The sequence below is a fragment of the Centruroides vittatus genome, unplaced genomic scaffold (assembly GCF_030686945.1).
Source record: "Centruroides vittatus isolate TY-2023 unplaced genomic scaffold, ASM3068694v2 scaffold_576, whole genome shotgun sequence".
Lineage (NCBI taxonomy): Eukaryota > Metazoa > Arthropoda > Arachnida > Scorpiones > Buthidae > Centruroides > Centruroides vittatus.
In genome coordinates, this window is record NW_027122713.1 from 2,997,801 (window position 1) to 3,017,475 (window position 19,675).

The window sequence follows — 19,675 nt, forward strand, 5'->3', positions numbered from 1 at the left end:
ATTTGTATTTTACTCTTTTTTTACTTTTTTTATTATATTTTTATAATTGAGACATTATAAATGAAAGTACTATAAGTCCATTTATTCATACGTTAAAATATTCAAGGGTTTGCTTTTGAATTAACTAAAAAATATTGATAAACTTAAAATTAATAAGCTTAAATTTTATTATTAATTATTATTACATAATAAAATTTAACAAGTTTATAGTTTTAAAAACATTACCCAAATTTATTAACGTTTATCAATAATTTTTAGTTAATTCAAAAGCAAACCCTTAAATATTTTAATGTATGAATAAATGGACTTTTACCACTTTTAATAATAACAAATTGTGAAAAATATGAATAATAACCATTTTTAATTTATAATTCAATTGAAGTTGGCTTTTTTGAAGTGTATTTTTTGGTTGCAATTTGAAAAGATTGTAGACCTTTAAATTCCCACTGTCATCCTTCTGTTTTTCTGTCCTTCCTTAATCTTGAAATGGAGTGAGATGAATGAAAGCCGAGACCAGATATGGAAAGCTTAGGAGGAGGCCCCAATTTTATATGACTTTCTGTTGAAAACCACAAGTTAAGTTATTTCAATTTAAAAAGTTTCCCCTGAAAGGTGTTATATAGGTGACCGGCATGACTATTGTTAACAAGATAAGAATAATGTACAGGGACAAGCCACTACTAATTTAAGATGGAGAGCATATATTCAGAATCGCTTGGAGGTCTGGGTGGTGTAACTGGCAGCACATACCTATATTGAATATTGGACACAATTGGCTAATCAAACTAAATGTGCAACACTGTGATGAAGATGTAACAGCGAAGTCATGAAATCTGATGCCTCCAACATCAAAGGTGCCAATTCATTTCCATTGTTTCTAAACATAGTAGCATCTGTTTTCTTTCAAAGAAAACAAACCTGAAACTTCTGGCTGCCTGGGGTCAAAAGTAATTAGTTGTTTATGATGTCAAGTTTCACACTTCTTGCTTAACCACTCAGCAGTGAGGGACGTATATATACGTCGAGGGCGATCGTGTGGCAGTGGTGAGGGACGTATATATACGTTAAATTCTTTTGGGGGTATCACCAGAATCTAGCCAAAAACTACCGCAAAAAAAAAATTCACATAAAAAATGAATTATGTAACAATAAAAAAAGACTTTTCTTTACTAGACATAACTGTTTACAAATACTTTTTCTAAAACGGAAATGAAAAAAATTGCGTGAAAAAATACTTTAAAAATTTTTCGGGTATATTCTCCACTACTAAGGGATAGAACCATACCTGACTCTCCCACTGCTGAAAGGTTAACCATGGGGTGGATGGGTTCACAGAATTTAGGTCAAGCTAGGTTTTCAAATTTTTTGCTTTGAAAATTGAATATTAGACTCTGTTCTTATATTATATGAATGAATATTACTATAATCAACTATATTAAGTGAGTAATTAATTTATTTACGTGATTACATAACCAATCTGAAGTGATGTGTTTGTGGTAAAAGTTATGACTGGATGTTTCTGAAAAGATACTTTTGGTCTAAATAAAGTAGCCTAACTTGAAAATTAGTGAAAATAGACCTAAAAGATGATAACAATTGCAATTTTTACCCTTTGTTTACATTATATGCCCCAAAGGCACAACCTTGAAGGGGATGGGCTTTCCTGAGGAAAATGCCAAGCAAACTGTTATGTGAAAATGCTCATTTGTTGAAGTGAAGTCATTCCTAATAGAAATTACCAATCAAATTTTTACATGCATATAAACAAGAACTGTAATAGCCAATTAGGGCCTAAAGGGGGGCCCCATAGACTTACTGTAGAGCGGCAACTTTTCATGGGATTATTTATTGCTAGGGAGGTGGTAACAATAACTTTATTGAAAATTTAATAGTAAATTATTCAATGGAATCGGTTATTTATTTAAAATGAATAAAAAACTACTATATTTCTAAAAATGAAAAAAAAATTAAAATATAGAATACAGTCCTGAGTTAAAATACTCAATCGACATTGATTTCAAGGTAAGAAATTATGACTTGACCAACTTTATAACAAAACAGCCTATACTGATCAATTGTTTGATACATACCATACATACCATATGCCAACTGTAAGCATGATATTGATTTGATTGATACAGTTACACTGGTGGAAATTGAAAATGTTACACCCAGATGGAATTGGTGGAAATTCGCGAAACTTGGTAAACATGTACAGGGGCATACCCAGAAGAAATGAACACAAAATGAAAAGAATTACGCAAAGTTTTATTGCTGTTTGTTACATGTTTCAGTAAGTGGTATGCCCACCTTGAGCATGGATACACTCTTGGATCCTTGCAGGCATTGAATCAATAAGTGCTTGAATGTCTTGTTGGGGTATATCTCTCCATGCCTGCACAACTTGTGCAGTCAGTTGTTGTACAGTGCGCGCTGGATGGCTATGAGATGTAATCCGTCTACCCATGGCATCCCATACATGCTCTATAGGGGATAAGTCTGGAGACTGGGCGGGCCAATCCATGATTGTGACACTTTGCAAGGCCTGTCTTGTGATGGCAGCAGCATGAGGACGGGCATTATCTTGTTGGAAGATACCGTTTTGGATGGTGTTCATGAAAGGTATGACTACTGGATGGATCACCCTGTCCACATACTGGCGGTCCACTCTTTGTACTGACATTGCACTGCGGCCAGTCCTTCGGGCGATTTCACGATATGATGCCCCCATTTCCAACATGCCGATTATCCGACCTCTTTCAAAGTCAGACATTTGGGTGTACGGAGTTCTCACTCGTCGATATGGCATAACTGGTCACCAACAACCTGTGGACCAAAAAACGTCATGTTCCATAACACAGTTCACAACTTATAAACTAAACACTATAGCAATTTTGCATAACAAATGTCTCCATAATTTCCATACCACTGTATGTACTTCATTTAATTTTTGATCATACAATAGCCTTTAAAAAGAGATTCTTTTGCCCCAATTTCATATGTCTTCGACATTACTGGGTGGGTGTAACACTTTCAATTTCTGCCAGTTGTATATTGATCACTAAATAAATTCATTTGCTAGGATGACTTATTACATTAAATGCAAATTTAGTCATATTTCAGGATAAAACAAGCAGTTATTTACTGTAATATTGGCACAATGCCAAGCTGCAATTTTTAATATTTTTAATTTATTTAACTTAAAATATATGCTGTCCATCTCAAATTAGTAGTGGCTTGCCCCTGTACATCATACTTTTCCTTTAACAATAGAGTCATGCCAGTTATCTATCTAACACCTTTCGGGGAAAATTTTTGAATTGAAATAACGTGACTTCTGGTTTGAATTGGAAGTTCTTATATAGTTAATTGGGGCCTCCTGTCCCTAAGGTTTCCATATCTGGTCTCGTGTTTCATCTATCTAATTCATTTTTTGAGGTTAAGAAAAAATGGACAGATGGACAACAGTGCGAATGTACAGGTATACAATTTTTTCAAATTGCAGTCCAATTAATCTTTATCCAATTCCTAAGAATAGCCTTCCCAACAACTTAAAGTATTTTATCTTAGGAAAGTATTCTTCAGTTATAAATATCATTCATCTACAAACAAGTTTGTAGATGAATGATTGTAAATTCTTGTTATAGCAATTTAAGTTTTATAAATGAAATGATAAAACAGAAAAATGTTTATTTTATAATGTCTTCTTTTAAATGTTGTAAACTTTTTTATATATTAATTAATTAATTAATTAATTAATATTGACAATAGAGAAAAAAACATTTTGTAAAATAAAAACAGAATTACTTTCATGAAAAAGTATAAGCTTTTTCTTATATTTTTAACTAAATTATTTTTCTCCCTGAAAATATATACAAGATTTTGACAATTACATTTCAAGAATGGGAATTTAAAAGAAACAATATAAAGGGATAAAATTTTTTAAATCATTGAGTTAATCTTGTCAAGAAACATGCACATTTTCCTACATATAATTTTCTCTTTTCACATAATTGTTGGAAATATAAAAACTAATTTACTATCATCAGTTCCTTACCAAATATAACGTTCAAATTGCATTTTTTGTTTTGATTGATGATTTGATTTTAGAAAAAATATAATAGTAGTAGTCACAAGGGGGAGAGATTAAGAGATGATTTATGCTAGGCATTATTATGCAGGCAAGATATTTTTCTTCTGAAATTCGTCTTATTTCCTGAATTCTTTTAAACTAAACAATTCAGAATTCCTTATTTATTATCTCACAATTGTGGAACAAAGTCCTTGTGATTAATTCTGATATTATCAAAGAACATTATGCACTATCAGCACAAATATCATAATGGTTTAAACATTATGATATATGTATTGTAAGTAAGCACTTATATTGAATGACAAATAATACATGAATCAACTGGTAGATGAAAGAAAACAGATCAATCAGCTGCCACAAACATTGAATTTTGTTTTTATATTCTTTTACGTTCTTGTAATAGATTTTATCCCAAAAATTAATTACTAAATATTGTATATTTTAAATAAATTCTAATTATAGAAACAAATTTTTATAAAAATGGTCTGAAAACATTTGTAATGTTAAATTTTGATTTGCATCGGTTAAAGGTTTCTGAGGTACATTTTCTTTTCCAAAGTTTTATTTTCAATAACTGCAAAACAGTTAAATATGCAAATTTATGTAGATTAATTTTGTAGGTGAGACATATTAAATCAATGATAACCTTCAAACCCTTATTATAGTAATAAAGAAAGAATCCAGAATAAAACTTGATGCCATAACTAAATGAGTATACAAGCATTTAAAATGTTGTAATTCCTAATTGTTTTCCATGTTTGAGTGCTGATTATGACTTGTAGTGAGTTGTAAAGGTTTCATTAATAAAAACCATTGGTTTCCTCAATTAATAGTAATTTATATTACTCATTTAATAAAGAAGGCTCATTTTTGTACATTTTATAATTTTTTTAGTAAATATATTACATTGGGATCAGGAAAATGATGTAAATGATATCAAAAAATAAAACAAAGTTCTATTAATTATACCATTGCAAAATAAAAGTATTAGAATTTCAAAAAAGTTCTTAATATATTTCATTCATGTTCTAATAGCATCTAGTATTTGTTTCATTTATATTCTCTGTGTTAATTATTTATTTTAATTACATTTTATTTTGACGATATAAAGTTTATCTTAAAAACTGAAATAGAATAAAAATTGTTAAATGCTACCTTTTATGATTTATGAAATGTTATGATTTTATCTTTTGTGTGTTGTAAGCAGTTTTCTCTGTATTAATAATACATGAAAGACAAAATCAAGTAGAAAATTTCAAATATTTCATTCACTATAAAGTTAAATTTATTAAAAATTCTTTAAGAAAGCAAGGTGCAAAATGTGAATGAAATAGATATATTAAGAATTTTTATTGAGAAGTTGATTTTGGTGACACTTGTCTTTGTCATTACATCAATTAAAAGTAATTGTAATGCTTAATGTATTCTTTTACATACTCTGTGTTTGATATATATATATTTTTGGATGAATTTGTGTAATGGTTTGATAAAAATATCGGTACAAATAAATTATTGTTTATTTTAATTAGGCATGTAGTTATTCATTAAAAAATAAATAAATTTTTTAAAGTTATTAACTGTAATTGAATTCAGCTATTAATGCTTACCTGAAAATATATTAATCTTTGTGTTTTCATGTGTATGTCAAGAACTTAGATTTAATTTTACAATTTTAAGTTTTTGTTTTAGAATCTATATAAAATAATATATTTATTTTTTTCAACATGTAGTTATTTTTGTTACCTGAATTTTATAGTATGAAAATCAGGAAAATGGTTTATTTTGTTTGTCTTATTTTGATAATTTGCATCACCATGTATCTTTTGTATAAAGAATTATGTAAATAAAACTACTCATATAAACAAAGATCATTATAGCGTGATCTTTAATGCTAACAATGAAAGAAGTATAATTTTAAATACAGGAAAATGATGTGATTTGAATTTACAGTAGTTAAAAGTTTGAGCAATACATGATCATTGAATCATTAAATTCTTTTAATGAGTCATTATATTTTTTAATTTTGTATAAATCAAGGTCCTAATCAGTCAGTTTATCATAGTGATTCAACTTTGAAAAGTTTAAAGTTTTAATATCCTTTTTAATTACAGCCTCTTCATTTTTTCTATCAATTTCTATATTATTTTCTTGTTCTTAACAAGGAATATTGTTATTAATCAATCTTTTGCAAATAAAAATCTTTAATAAGTCATATAGGTCATTTAAGGGATCCATAATTTTTTTACATGAATGCAATAATTACATGTTTATATTTTTTTTCCGTGATATAATCATGTTGCTTGTCACAACAACTCTCCATATCTTCACATCTTTTCTAGTACTTTTTTTGGATAAATGTAGAAGATATTTTTATTTACATTAACAATTTTAAGTACGTTAGAAATATGTTATGTATTTGTTATGTATGCAAACCTCCAGGAGATAACCCACACCGAATTGCCCCTTGACCTAGTTAGGTGACCCCGCACCTCTGACCTTTGTCTTTGTCGTGTTCTTTTGTCTTCGGGCAGTCATGTGATAGCTGTAGTAACACTTAGACCTGGAGGCACAAACGCTACGTTGTATTATCACACAGTTACGTTTCTATTATAATAAAGTTACTTATATACGTTAACAGCAATTGTTTATTTTATGGACACAACAAAATACATACATTTTACAATTAGAAAAGATTAGTTGATAACTTCCTTATGCAGAGCACTTTGACTCATTACATTACAGTTTCATCTGCTTCAATTGAAACAATTTGTTACATTTACAAAATGTCAGATCACAGATCACACTTTGTAATAGGTTTTAAGTTAGTAGTCATCTTGTAAATTTTGAAAAATCTTTTTTCATTTTTCAAATCCTAAGCATAGATTATATATTAATTTATTTTAGTCTATAAATAAATATGTTTTTATATATATAATTTTGAAACAAATTTTTTGAACATGAATAACTTTGTAAATAAATTATTCAATCTTCATTTGAAAAATAATAACTTTTTTGTTTCTTAATATTTGAAAAAATAAGGCAAATTATGAGCTTTATCTTTATGCAAAATGGTGTATGTCTATAACAAATACTTTATATACAGTCGTCTCTGCTTAATTTGAAATGCTCGGGACCTTGAAAATGAGACTTTGTATTATATAATTTCAAACTTTATGGGTAATGTTTTTTAAACAAATACCTGTATGGATTTTTACGCTGTTATACAGATTATCTTTGCTACGTATGGTGCCAAAAATTTTGGTAAAAAAATTTTTAAATTTTTGATTTCTCAGTTTCTAATTGGGCTAGAACCAATCTGTTTTTATATTTTTTATCACAAACATATCATAGTTTACAATTGTTATACTTTTAATATAACACAGGTTAAAAGAAATTATTAAAAAAATTCAAAAAACACATAAATTTTAATTATTATTTAAAAAATATTTACTGCATTTAACTACAGTAGAGTGTCGTTCATGCGAATCAATTGGGGATTGGGGTTTTTCGGATAACTTATTTTTCAGATAACCGATTATGTACGAAAAAATATATTAACCTATCCAATGTTGAAATTTTTCTCCGTTGCGTGTCGCTATGCGTTGAATTTTTGTTGATGTTAAGCCTAATGTAAATTTTTTAAAATGATAATCGTGGCCATTCTATCGTTAAAAATTATTTCTTTATTTTGTACAAACAAAATAAATATATTGAAAAATATGAAAACAAAAACATTATATTTTGAAAGTTAATCTAGTATCAAAAACATTTGATTCAGCATGACACAGTCCGACTGGGACGCTTTCGGTTAACTGACGTTTCGGTTGATTGGCTTTCAGATAAACGACACTTCCACTGTAGTTAGTTCTGTCATTTCTCTTTCAAAAAATAAAATTTAAAGTTTCTATTGTAATTAAAACACTATAGAGTTCTGATTCTTTCAAGAAATCTGGGCAAAGTCCAATTTTAATGGGGTAAATCACAGAACACTGCACATGAGAGACAGATAATGCCATTTTACACAGCTGTGCTTAGGCAGAAAACTTTGGTACAGATAGTTCAAAGAGGAATACAGTTTAATGCATTTTCTATGTAAAGTCTATGGAGAGTAATCTGAGATAGGGGAGTTGAGACTCCTGAATGTTAATTACAAACCATCTACTGCAGATATGGACATGAAAATTACACAGTTGGTAGTGAACATCTAAATAAAGCAAGAGATGTTAAAATTTTAAATCTAACACTTCTGAACACTTTAGCACATGGGGAAAATAAAAAGCCATTATAAGAGCTGCATGTAGGTGAATACAGTATTCAATGTGTTTATAAGTCATGGGAATCAAATCCAAAATTGAAACACTCATTTGCCAGGCTGAAGGGTATTTGCTAACCACCACCATGAAAGAAGTTGATCTTCCTGAAACAAAAACAAACAGTTTTTACCTAACCCTACCAGGAGATAAGAAGTGTTTTACAGTAGTTTCATTACAGTATTTTCTGTGTAGTTTTCACATTAAAAGAAATGTGAGTTTTACATGATAATAATTTATCATGTAAATACTGGAAAAAACACATTAATCGGTTTTATAAGTTTCCTTTCTTAACAAAAATGTACAAAAAAATGTTTTTAATTTAATTTTAATGAGATTAAGTCGGCAGTGATGTCACATGACTTTGAGAAATGTAGATGTCTCTGATTCTGACTTAGTTTACATTTTGTTTCTCCTGCCACACTAGACCATTTCATGTAAACAGTGGTTGAGTGTCGATAGAGAAAAGATTTGTTTCAGGACTGAAATTTCACTTTGAATTAACAGAAAAGCAAGTTCAAACTAAATGAACAAAAACATTAGGCATCTGGGAATCGCAAGTGCTTTGAACTATAAATGGGGTTTTAAATTAAGAAAGTTCAAATTAACAATTATTCAGATCAAATGATAGACACAATTATTAATTCTATTTTTCTAATAATTTTCATCATTATAATAATTAAATATGTTACTTTTTTTTTATTAGAGAAAACTTCCAGCTCTAGCAAGAGTTAAACAAGCTCGAGTGCCAAATGCTTATGACAAAACAGCTCTGAAATTGGAGGTTAGTTTAAATTTTCAGTACTAATTTGGTTTATTCTTTAAAACTCACAATTACTGTAACTTAATATAAGAATTTAGTGATATAATTTATTAATTAAATAATATTGATTTTGATACTGTGATTTATAAACTATATTTTGTTAACATGAAAGAAGAATTGCTCTTATTAATATTATTGTAATTTGAATGTTACAAATATTAAAATGAAATTTTAAAAGGAATGATAAAACTTCATTAATTTTCTTTTTTGTAAGCTGATTGAAATCAAGAGTTTTGTTTAATGTCACACAATATATTCTACTGCACTGATAGATTTACATATGAAAATTCAAATTTGGAGTAGCTATAGCTGTTACTGTAATATCTGTCAAAAGACTATATAATATACAATTACATACTTAGCTGAAGTATATATGGAAGCTGTTTGTTGGAAGTTGGATATATGGAAGCTGTATATATGGAAGTTTATTGTTGTTAGTAAACTTGGGAAGTTGAAGAGCAAATTTTCTTTAAATATAGGGTTAAAAAGTGGTGAGTTTTCATAAAGAAAATGTGAAAAAAAAAGGTGTTTTTTAAAAACATATGAAAGTAAAATCATTGTTTTATTGTACATAAAAGTATACAGTCAAACCTGTTTTCATGCGGTCTTTTTTTGTGCGATTTTTTATTTGTGCAGTATAGTTGGCGACTAGTCTCATGCGTTTTGTCATGTCTCACGTTGACTTATTATAGCTAAATAAACTTATTATAGCATAAATGAACTTATTATAGTAATATTATTGCATGAATATGCGAAAAATGAAATAATTTATTTTTTAAGTCAACAAAACACCACCTGGACAAAAATATGTAAAACAGACGATAGACAAGACGATGCAGTCAAGTGCTGACATCTGTTGTCAATAAATTCTATGTCTTTTAATTACGTTAATTAAAAGACATCAAAGTTCTTTCACATTCCTGGACCATTAAGATAAGATTCATTTCAAAGCGTAAATTGAAGGTAAATGTACAGTACTGTATTATTTTTTCTATTTAGATATAAAATTTTAGGATTTTTATTTTATGTTTAGACATAATCCCTGAAAATGAATAAGGGCAAAAACAAAGCGAAGAGGAAGGTAATTTCCTTAGAAACTAAGACTACGATTTTAAAATGAGTTATTTTCTGAGACTTTTTTTATGCGGTCCCTATTCACCGCATAAAAAAAATATTTTTTTAATTGTGCTGCGAAAACTATTTTTTATAGCCACTCGTGAAGTTTTGTGCAATTTTTTTTTATGCGGTCCCTATCCACTGCATAAAAACAGGTTTGACTGTATTTAGAACAAACACAATTTGAGAAAATGGTAGAAAATTAAAATTAGTCAGTCACTTTCAGAATCTGGTCCATCAGTTTCATAGTTTACAAACAGCAAAACATTGTACTTGCAAACACATAGTTGTTCTCCATTCTCTGTGATCAATTGCAGATGGTGCAAAGAAAGTGAATCATTGAATTGAACAATCTCTCAACATCATCAAATGTGAGAGGAGTATATTTGGTTTTCACTAAAAGTCCAGTCTTTATGAATGAAGAGATTTAGGAATTATTTTGAATATCTGGATTTTTGCTAAGAGAGTGCTCAATTTTCTATAAAGCAAATCCATCCAATTGTTTTTTGCATGTTTAAAAATATCCCACTAGTTTTCAGTACACTGTTTGCTTTCCTCATTCTTAGAAACTGAACAGCACAGGAACTTGTATAAATGAAAAAGGTAGAGTTTCTTTAACATGGCTTCTTGTTTCAACAGACTCTTGAGTCTCATTGTGGCCACTGAAGACTTTTCATCCAATTTATCAATAAGTGCTTCCATGAATGAGAAATTTTTGGCATAAAAACAAAGCCCACTTGAATCCAAATGTTCTATCTGGTTATTACAGGATGTTCTAGGAATGGTAAGCTAGTTATATCTCTATATAGATGTACTGTACAGTCACGGGTCATTTAATCAAAGCCTCTTTTATTTCCAAAACGAAATCATTGGCCCAAGAAAATTCTGTCCAAATTGCTTCACACACCCTGTTAAGGCAATGGGCAGGACAAGCAACATATCTTAGATTTGGATTCATCGATTTTATATCTGAACATGCACTTCGCACATATGGTGCCGAGTTTGTTAAGTAGACTAATCTTTTCATGCAGAATGGCAAATTTTATAATTTGGCACATACATCATTGAAGGCCTGCATAACAGTTGTGGAATTTGTCTTTTGTAGTTTGTGAACTCTTAACAGCATGGATTGTAATGGCTCTCCTATTAATGGACTGATGAGAATGTTCAGCTCATATTTTTTTTTAGCATATTGGTTGTTTCATCCAAAATAAAAAAAATCTATGTTGTTTCCTACTATTTCCTGAAAGTTGCTTCATATGCAAGCTGCACATAACTTTTCCTTGGTGTGCTTTGGTCAGGGATTGAATGCTTGTATACTTTCTAGAAAGATTTTTGAATGCTGAATGATTTACCATCTTTAAGAGCAATCTCTAACTGTATTAAAGCTGTAGAATTAATTTAATAATGCCAAAATAAAACTCTGTTCTCTTTCTTTTCATTCGTTCTTTCCCTGTTGGAAATATGTCTTGCATATATGTGCTGCTTAATCCCTAGAGAAATGATTTTCATCCAAATTTAATTTCGTCCAAATGTAATGTCGCACAGTTTGCAGTTCACTGGTCATAATTTGTCTGTCTTTAAAATTATTTACTAACTCCTTTAGTTTGACTTTAGTATCTTTGACATTTTTAAAACTGACAACATGTCAGGTCACCACCACATCTTTTCCTCAGTTTTGTGAACAATGGAATTGTCTTTATTATTTTACATCATAGGAAGGAATTTAAATATCAAAAGAAATTATTAAAAATTTAATTTCAGATTTATAAATAGAAATAGAAAATTGCACAAATACCTAATTTAGTGCAAAAAGGGAAACTAATACCCCTTCAAATGATAGTAAACTTAATAAAGATCCATTTTGTGATACCTCAAAACAGTCCCCTGCTCAAATAATGAATGAATAAATAATGAAGAAGCAATTACCTCATTTACTTAACTTTCATTTTTATTTTTAAACTCACAATGAAGTGGTTTTTAAGACAGCAGACTGTTAGTACATCCACTTTAATACTATATCTTTTTTTACATTAAGTTGCAGGCCAGATGTTTGTGTCTCCAATTTGAATGAAACTTGGTGAGCATGTAGCCCTAAACACAAACAGTTCCTTGTCCAAATAATAAGATGCACTTCTCAAGTGTTTCTGAAAGATGGTCATCTGAAAATTGAATGTTCAGCTTGTAAGTCTTTGGAACTTTCATTTATCCTTGTAATTGTGATAGCTGAGTGCATAAGATGGTAGGCAGGCATAGGAACTATGTGATGTAGGTTTGCATCTTCACACTTTTAGTTTTTTTTTTTGATGTGTAACAAAATTTTATTATCATTTTACTGTATCATTAACATTATTATTATTATTGTTATTCATCATGTTTAAAGCTTATAATTCAAGAGATTGAAAAATGTGACATCATTTCCTGTTTAGTGAAACAAGGTCTCTGTAGATTTAACTGTTGTATGAGATGAAATAAAATTTTTATTTTTTTAATATTTATTTTCAGATATTTTTGCTCCTGATTACACACTATGTCAACATAAGCGAGTAAGCTTCAGATGTTACTGCGGATGGACAAATAAGACAAGTCTGATATGAAGATAGTGTAGCATAGTCGCAGCATTATTTTTTAATTGTTAATGTTATGGACAATTTCCTCTTGCAACTCATCTGTTACACTTCAAATATAACAATACAACCCTGTCTGAAAATTAATATGAAGAAGTAAAAATTTTATTTAATGACATAAAAGAGTTAAATCAGACTTGTCATTTCATATTTAGCAAAAACAGGTTTTTTAAAATCTTTTTTTATAAACTTTAAATATGAGGAATAACAATAGTAATAATAATGCTAATGATACAGTAAAAGAATAAAAAAATTTTGTTACACATTTAAAAACACAAGAAAACTAAAAGCTAGAGAAGGCTCAAACCTAAATCGTGCAGCTGTTATGTCTATTGTCTTATGCGCTCTGCTATTGCAATTACAAGAAGTGAACCTTTTAAAGGTTTATAAACTAAATACCCAATTTTTATCAGAGGCCTGTTTTTGAAAATGCTTGAGAAGTGGATCATATTATTTGGACAAGGATCTTTATATTTAGGACAATGTGCTAGCCAAGTTTTGCTCAAATTGGAGATGCAAATGTCTGACTCTCCTTGTTAGTGAACATTGGTTTACAGCTTTTGCTATTTTTCATTTTTACCTTTAAAATTACATTAAATCTGAAATTTCAGTTCCTGTAAATTTTATTTAATTAAGTTATTTCATCTCTCTAATATATAATATGAGGAAAGGATAATGCACAGTTGTTATAAGTAAAGTATCCATGATTACCACAAATATATTCTACTGTATAATGTACAGCTTGATTATTTTTAAAATTAAAATTCAATTAGCTATTGACATAATCTAAAAATTTTTAATTTTATTTTTATTATATTAAATAATTAATTTATTTGAAAATTAAATATAGTTACATAAAATAAAATAAAGTATTGTTATCATTAAATTTGACTTTATTTGGTACATTTGATATATCACAGTTTATTAGAAATATATTGATAACATTGAGAGTTAAGTGTATTTATAAGTGATAACAGAAAATATTTATCTGATTCAAATGTTTATATCATGATTGGTTACACCTAGATTTGTGTCACTGGGTGAGAGGAATTTAAAATTCCATAACTTGGAATTTATGAAAAAAAATGTTAAACTAATTATTTAAATAGTTGTCTCATTTAAAAGAATTCATAAGCTATTCTGAATGTATAGCAGTTTTTTATTTTTTTAAATTTTATAGAAATAGATTAATTCTGAAAGATAACTATAGTCTTTTTCAGAATAAGAATATAACTAATATTCATTATGAATATTAGCTGTATTCTTAATGTTCATATGAAGCAAAATAGTTGTGTTCATTATAAAATAGAATATAATACTTACACAAGTCAAACATATAGAAAATTATAAGATATGTTTAAACTTTATAATCTATTTGAAATTTTGAGACGATAAAAAAAAAAATGTCACACAACATCATATGACATGTTAGAACAGATGAAAATTCAGAAAGTTCAATTTTATTATTTACTGTCATCTTAGCTTTGTTGCTTATATATGGCAACAAAATGATACATTCAAGATCCAGTCCACTGGCTCCATAAAGTTATGTGAAAGAACTACATTTTAGTTTTTTTAAAATATTAAATTTGACTTAGATTGGACTCTGTATTGTCTGTATATAGACAATTCATTTTCAGAGTGTGTATTAAAGGACCAAAATATTAAAGGCTTGACATCAAAAGAAGACTAAAGCACAGACAAATTTCAAAAGAATGACACAAAATTAGTTCCAAAAAACCTTAAATCCAGTAAAAAACTATTTACACTCCTGCACACATGACTCACTATGTAAATTTTTATTTTTTGAATACTTATAATTTCAAATTTGCTATTGTTTCTGTTTATTGTGTTCTATTCTAAAATCTGAAGATGGCCATTATACATGGTTGAAAATGTTTGTTCCATTAATAAATGTTCCCTTTTTTACTGGATTTAAGGTTTTTTAGAATCAATTGTAGTAATAGTTTCTACTATTAGCAAAGTATTAAATATTAATATTGTACAGGGTGGTTATAATTAAAGTTGCCCTATTCAGACCTGTTTAGAAAATACATTCTCGTGAATGTATTTTGACGAAACTTGGTATATATGTTATATGGATCATGGGGAAAAGGGAAATGCAAAAAAAAATTTAGTTTGAATTTTTACCACTAGGTGAAAAAATGGCACATGAAGAACATGAAAAACAAAATGGAAACATGCAAAAGATTTTTATTTACAACATTTGTTCAATGTGCAATCCATTTGCATCAATTACATGTTCAAAATGCCTTACAATGCTGTAAGATGTTTTGAACACATGATTGATGCAAATGGATTGCATTGTGAGGTGTTTTGAACATGTAATTGATGCAAATGGATTGCACATTGAACAAATGTTGTAAATAAAAATCTTTTGCATGTTTCCATTTTGTTTTTCATGTTCTTCATATGCCATTTTTTCACCTAGTGGTAAAAATTCAAACTAAACTTTTTTTGCATTTTCCTTTTCCCCATGTATGGTCCATGTAAAATATATACCAAGTTTCATCAAAATACATTCACAAGAATGGGCTCTAGACAGGTCTGAGTAGGGCAACTTTAATTATAATCACCCTGTAGATCAATATGACTTGTAAAGAAATTTACTTATTTTGTAGACAGGTACTGTACATTTCTTTCAAATGGAGATGAAATTTGCTATGTATTGTTCTGTAATATCTGAGAGCACTGGAAAAATTATCATTTTACTATTCACAAATAGCCTGTCTTCATATTAAAATAATAGATTTTCTAGTACTGGGTGTTGAATTTTTTAAAAATTTCATCAAGATATAAAATTAGCTGAATTAATTGCTGTTAATTAAGTACTTTTAGATCATTTGTTATTTAAATCATTTATATTTTCAAGATTTAAACAATGTTTTAATGTTCAAAATTTTAGTAATATATACATATATACTACTAAAATTTTGAATGTTAAAACATTGTTTAAATCTTGTTTAAGTATATATACATATACTTAAACAAGATTTAAACAAAGGTATATTTTGAATGTTAAAACAAACTGTGTCAAGAAATTGGTGGATATTCATCAGGTGTAGAGACTCTCCACACCTGATGAATATCCACCAATTTCTTGACACAGTTAGGTATAGATTTTGAAGGTACTCTAGCTTTTTCCCAGAATATGATACACTTGCATATTACAATATTTACATGTTCACTTACAGTTAGTTTAACTTCGCAAATGTTAAAAAACAAAACTGCGAGAACTTGCCGACTTGACGCTAATTTTGCACCCGTGATTTGGTGGTTTATCTCTCCGACTAAGAAAATATGTTTTTTAGTGCTTCGTAATTTCACTGACATCTTCAAAAATAAATTATATGTGTTAATAGCCTGACAAATTGTGTTAGAATGGCAAACAAAGTGAATACGTGCCACTTCTCTAGCACCATACGTATGGAAATGATTCAATGCAAGTCGGCACGGGTTCTAGTGATCAAAACAAGCTGAAATTTATTGTGGGAGTATTTAAGAGTAAAATAAACAAAACTAGGCCCTATGCGTTAGAAAAAAAAAAAAATTCAAAAAATAAGGGACACCCTAATATATATATATTTTTTTCTGTAAATATAGAAATTCAAAACTAAAACAAAACTAAACCAAAAAAAAAATTATTATTATTTCTTTCATTTTAGGTTGGAGATATCATTAAAGTGACAAAGACCAACATAAATGGACAGTGGGAAGGCGAGCTGTGGGGCAGAGTAGGTCATTTTCCATTCACTCACGTTGAATTCATCGACTCCGACAATCCTGAAGAATCCACCGAATGCTAGCTTTCATTACCAATCTCACTACGAGAGTCCACTTAGCTTTAATAATACTCCGTCGCATTTATGTTAACGAATGATTTGAACTTATCAGTTGAGCACTTCAGTAGTAATTACAGTCAATAACAAATTTTTTTAAAGATTTATTAATTAATGTAAATATATTAAATATTTATTTATATATGTAAAAATGTTACATATATACTTGCAACAAAAGATACAATCAATTATCAAGTACACAGATTTTTATTTAACCACAATATGTGAATTTTACAAATAATCCCACTCTCAATACATTTCCATTTTTAAAAATATTTAATTAACAGGAATAATGGAATAATTTTTAATTATAATTTTTAAAAATTGAAAAAACTTGGAACTAAAAATCTCTTAATATTCTTTAATGCAATAAATGGAAAAGCATAAAAATGCATTAAGCAACAATTCATTTGTCATAATGTATGTTAAATACAGTTAATTGTGCCAAAATGCTCAATAAGCGTTATTGTTTTTATGCTTTAACATTATAATTTATTGCATTGTCTTGTCATTTGTGCATTTAGCAATTTAAATTGCATCAATTCTAAAAAATTTTTCTTCAAAACTTTCCTGGCGAGAAACAAATTAGTGACAGATTTCTCCACTTAGGCTTAATTTCTTATTTTAACTTTTTCATGTTTTGTTTTGATAACCAAAACTGATAAAACAGAAGATATATTAATTTTTTTTCCCTTCTAAACTGGCTCCTCTCGACTGAAATCGAATTTTGCATTTTTATTTATGTTAGGAAAACAAAAATATTGATCAAAATTCTCTTGAACTGGTAATGTCATTTATACTAAAGATTCATTGCTTCAAAATAATTTGTGTTGTGGATGGTGTGAAAGTTGAATGAATGCAATATGCAGTAAAGATTCCAAGCTCTTATAGTCTCAGTTGTATGTTGCATAAGAATGGATGACTTCAATCAAATAGTATGTAAAAATATACATAAGAGTACAGAAAATACGTAAAGACTGTGCCCTTCAGTATTCAAGATATTTGTTTTCGGCCATACATTTTATATGGCTTACTTTGATTAACTCTTTATTAATGCACACATTTACCAAATAAAACTTTTAACACTTGCTTGCATCAGCCTACAAATTAGTATGATTATTGACACTTATTTCACTTTCACTTGTCATTTCAGAACTTTCTGAGTGATTATTGAAGTTCATCTCCTTTGATGTCATTGCATTTAGTTACTTCCCTAGCCACAAAAATTGAAATTAATATATTTTTAGTAGTTAATCTTTTTGATATATTGTAATTATAGTAAGAAACAATTGGTACATCAATTGGACTTTAATAAAAGAGATTAAATAATATACATTTTTGATTAAGTTAAGTGTTTAATTTCTGTTAGGAAAGTTAAATCAAAATTAGTTGCAATTTTCTGTGCATATAATTATAGTTAATGTCAATTAAAATGAAATGTATTTTCAATTTTGTAAAAATTGATGTAGTTGCTGTTTTATCAGTTTCATATGGATTTATAATTGAAAAAAAAAATTAATTTATACTCATGAAAAAGCATTCTGACATCCTTTATTACTCAGGAACTGAAACAATGATTTTATCTTCAAACATAATTTTCATCATTAGTCGAAAATGTAGTTTAAGATGATTGAATTATTCAGTTGAAAATTTTATAATTTCAGAAATTATATCAAATTTTCAAAGATATTTTTCACTATCATTGGTATCCATTTACATTATTTTTTTGCTTCTTTCAAAGCAGTGACTGTTTGACAACAAATGGCTTGCAGTTAGAGTTAAATAAGGTAGATATTATCAACCATGGAGTAAAAATAGTTTTGTATATCTCTCATATTTAATAAAGCTACAAATTTTATACAATTATTTACCATTTTATGCAATTATAATTGTATAAATTGGCAAATATTAGAAAATGCAGTTGTGAGTGAGACACATTTAAAGTAGTAACACACCAAAACATATCTTGCTTGTGTTATGCAAATGTGTTGGAGTGCTTCTCCAAAGAGATTCTCCATCCTCTTTCACTTCAGTGTTTTTTTATTTTATTTTTAAGATCTTCGATTTCTCATTCCATCTCATTTTTATTTCTTTATTTATAAATCTGTACGAAATTACTCAACATTTAGTTGTTCCTCTGAACTGCAATTATTAAATTTCACATAATTCCATTCACTCTATAACAACCAATTTTCTATACTTGACTTTTTTTAATTAATTATGCACTATTAATTTTATTATTTTCCCCAACGCACAAGGAGGGAAACATCACACGGTTGTATTGTATATTTGTGGTTTCTGTGATATCATAATTTTTGTTGTGACGTTTTAATAAGCGCAAAACTTAAATCCTCGTCTCGTCTGAATGTTGCTTTTTTAAAAACCTTACTACGACTCGTAGGTGCCAAAATCATTGCAAACATTCTCGGACGCTAGTCCATAAAGATGCCAAATTATTTGGAGATTCCAAACTCGCTCCCTCTGGCAGAACGGTTTGATCTCTCGAAACAATTCCTCTTCTAGAAACTTTTAATTCGAGAATATCTAAGACAACAACATAATACCATATATCTTTACATATATATATATACAGTATATACATGTATAACTATCTAAAACTTACAATATACTTAAATAATTTTTACCTTCTAGTCAGAATTTAGTTTATTTTTAATTATATTTAAAAAAGAAAAATTTGTTAAATTAAAATTATTTACAAGAGTTTTTTTTTTTTTAATTTTAGAGAGAACTATAACAAATTTTAGCCCATTTTATTGTAAGTTAAAATTTGTTTTTTTCTTGTATGTCAATTTATGCTTTAATAAAAATGCAGTGAGATAATTATT

At 28.4% G+C, this 19,675-nt stretch overlaps 1 protein-coding gene across 1 annotated transcript in view; it reads left to right on the forward strand.

Moving 5' to 3' along the window:
* Positions 1-19,673, forward strand: part of LOC136989485 (adapter molecule Crk-like) — a 75,228-nt gene extending 55,555 nt beyond the window's left edge. The window contains exons 7-8 of the mRNA XM_067287657.1: positions 9,110-9,187; positions 16,656-19,673. Of these exons, the coding sequence (XP_067143758.1) occupies positions 9,110-9,187; positions 16,656-16,796 (219 nt within the window). The 3' untranslated portion in view covers positions 16,797-19,673. The remainder of the gene's footprint in view (positions 1-9,109; positions 9,188-16,655) is intronic.
* The last annotated feature ends 2 nt before the right edge of the window (positions 19,674-19,675 follow it).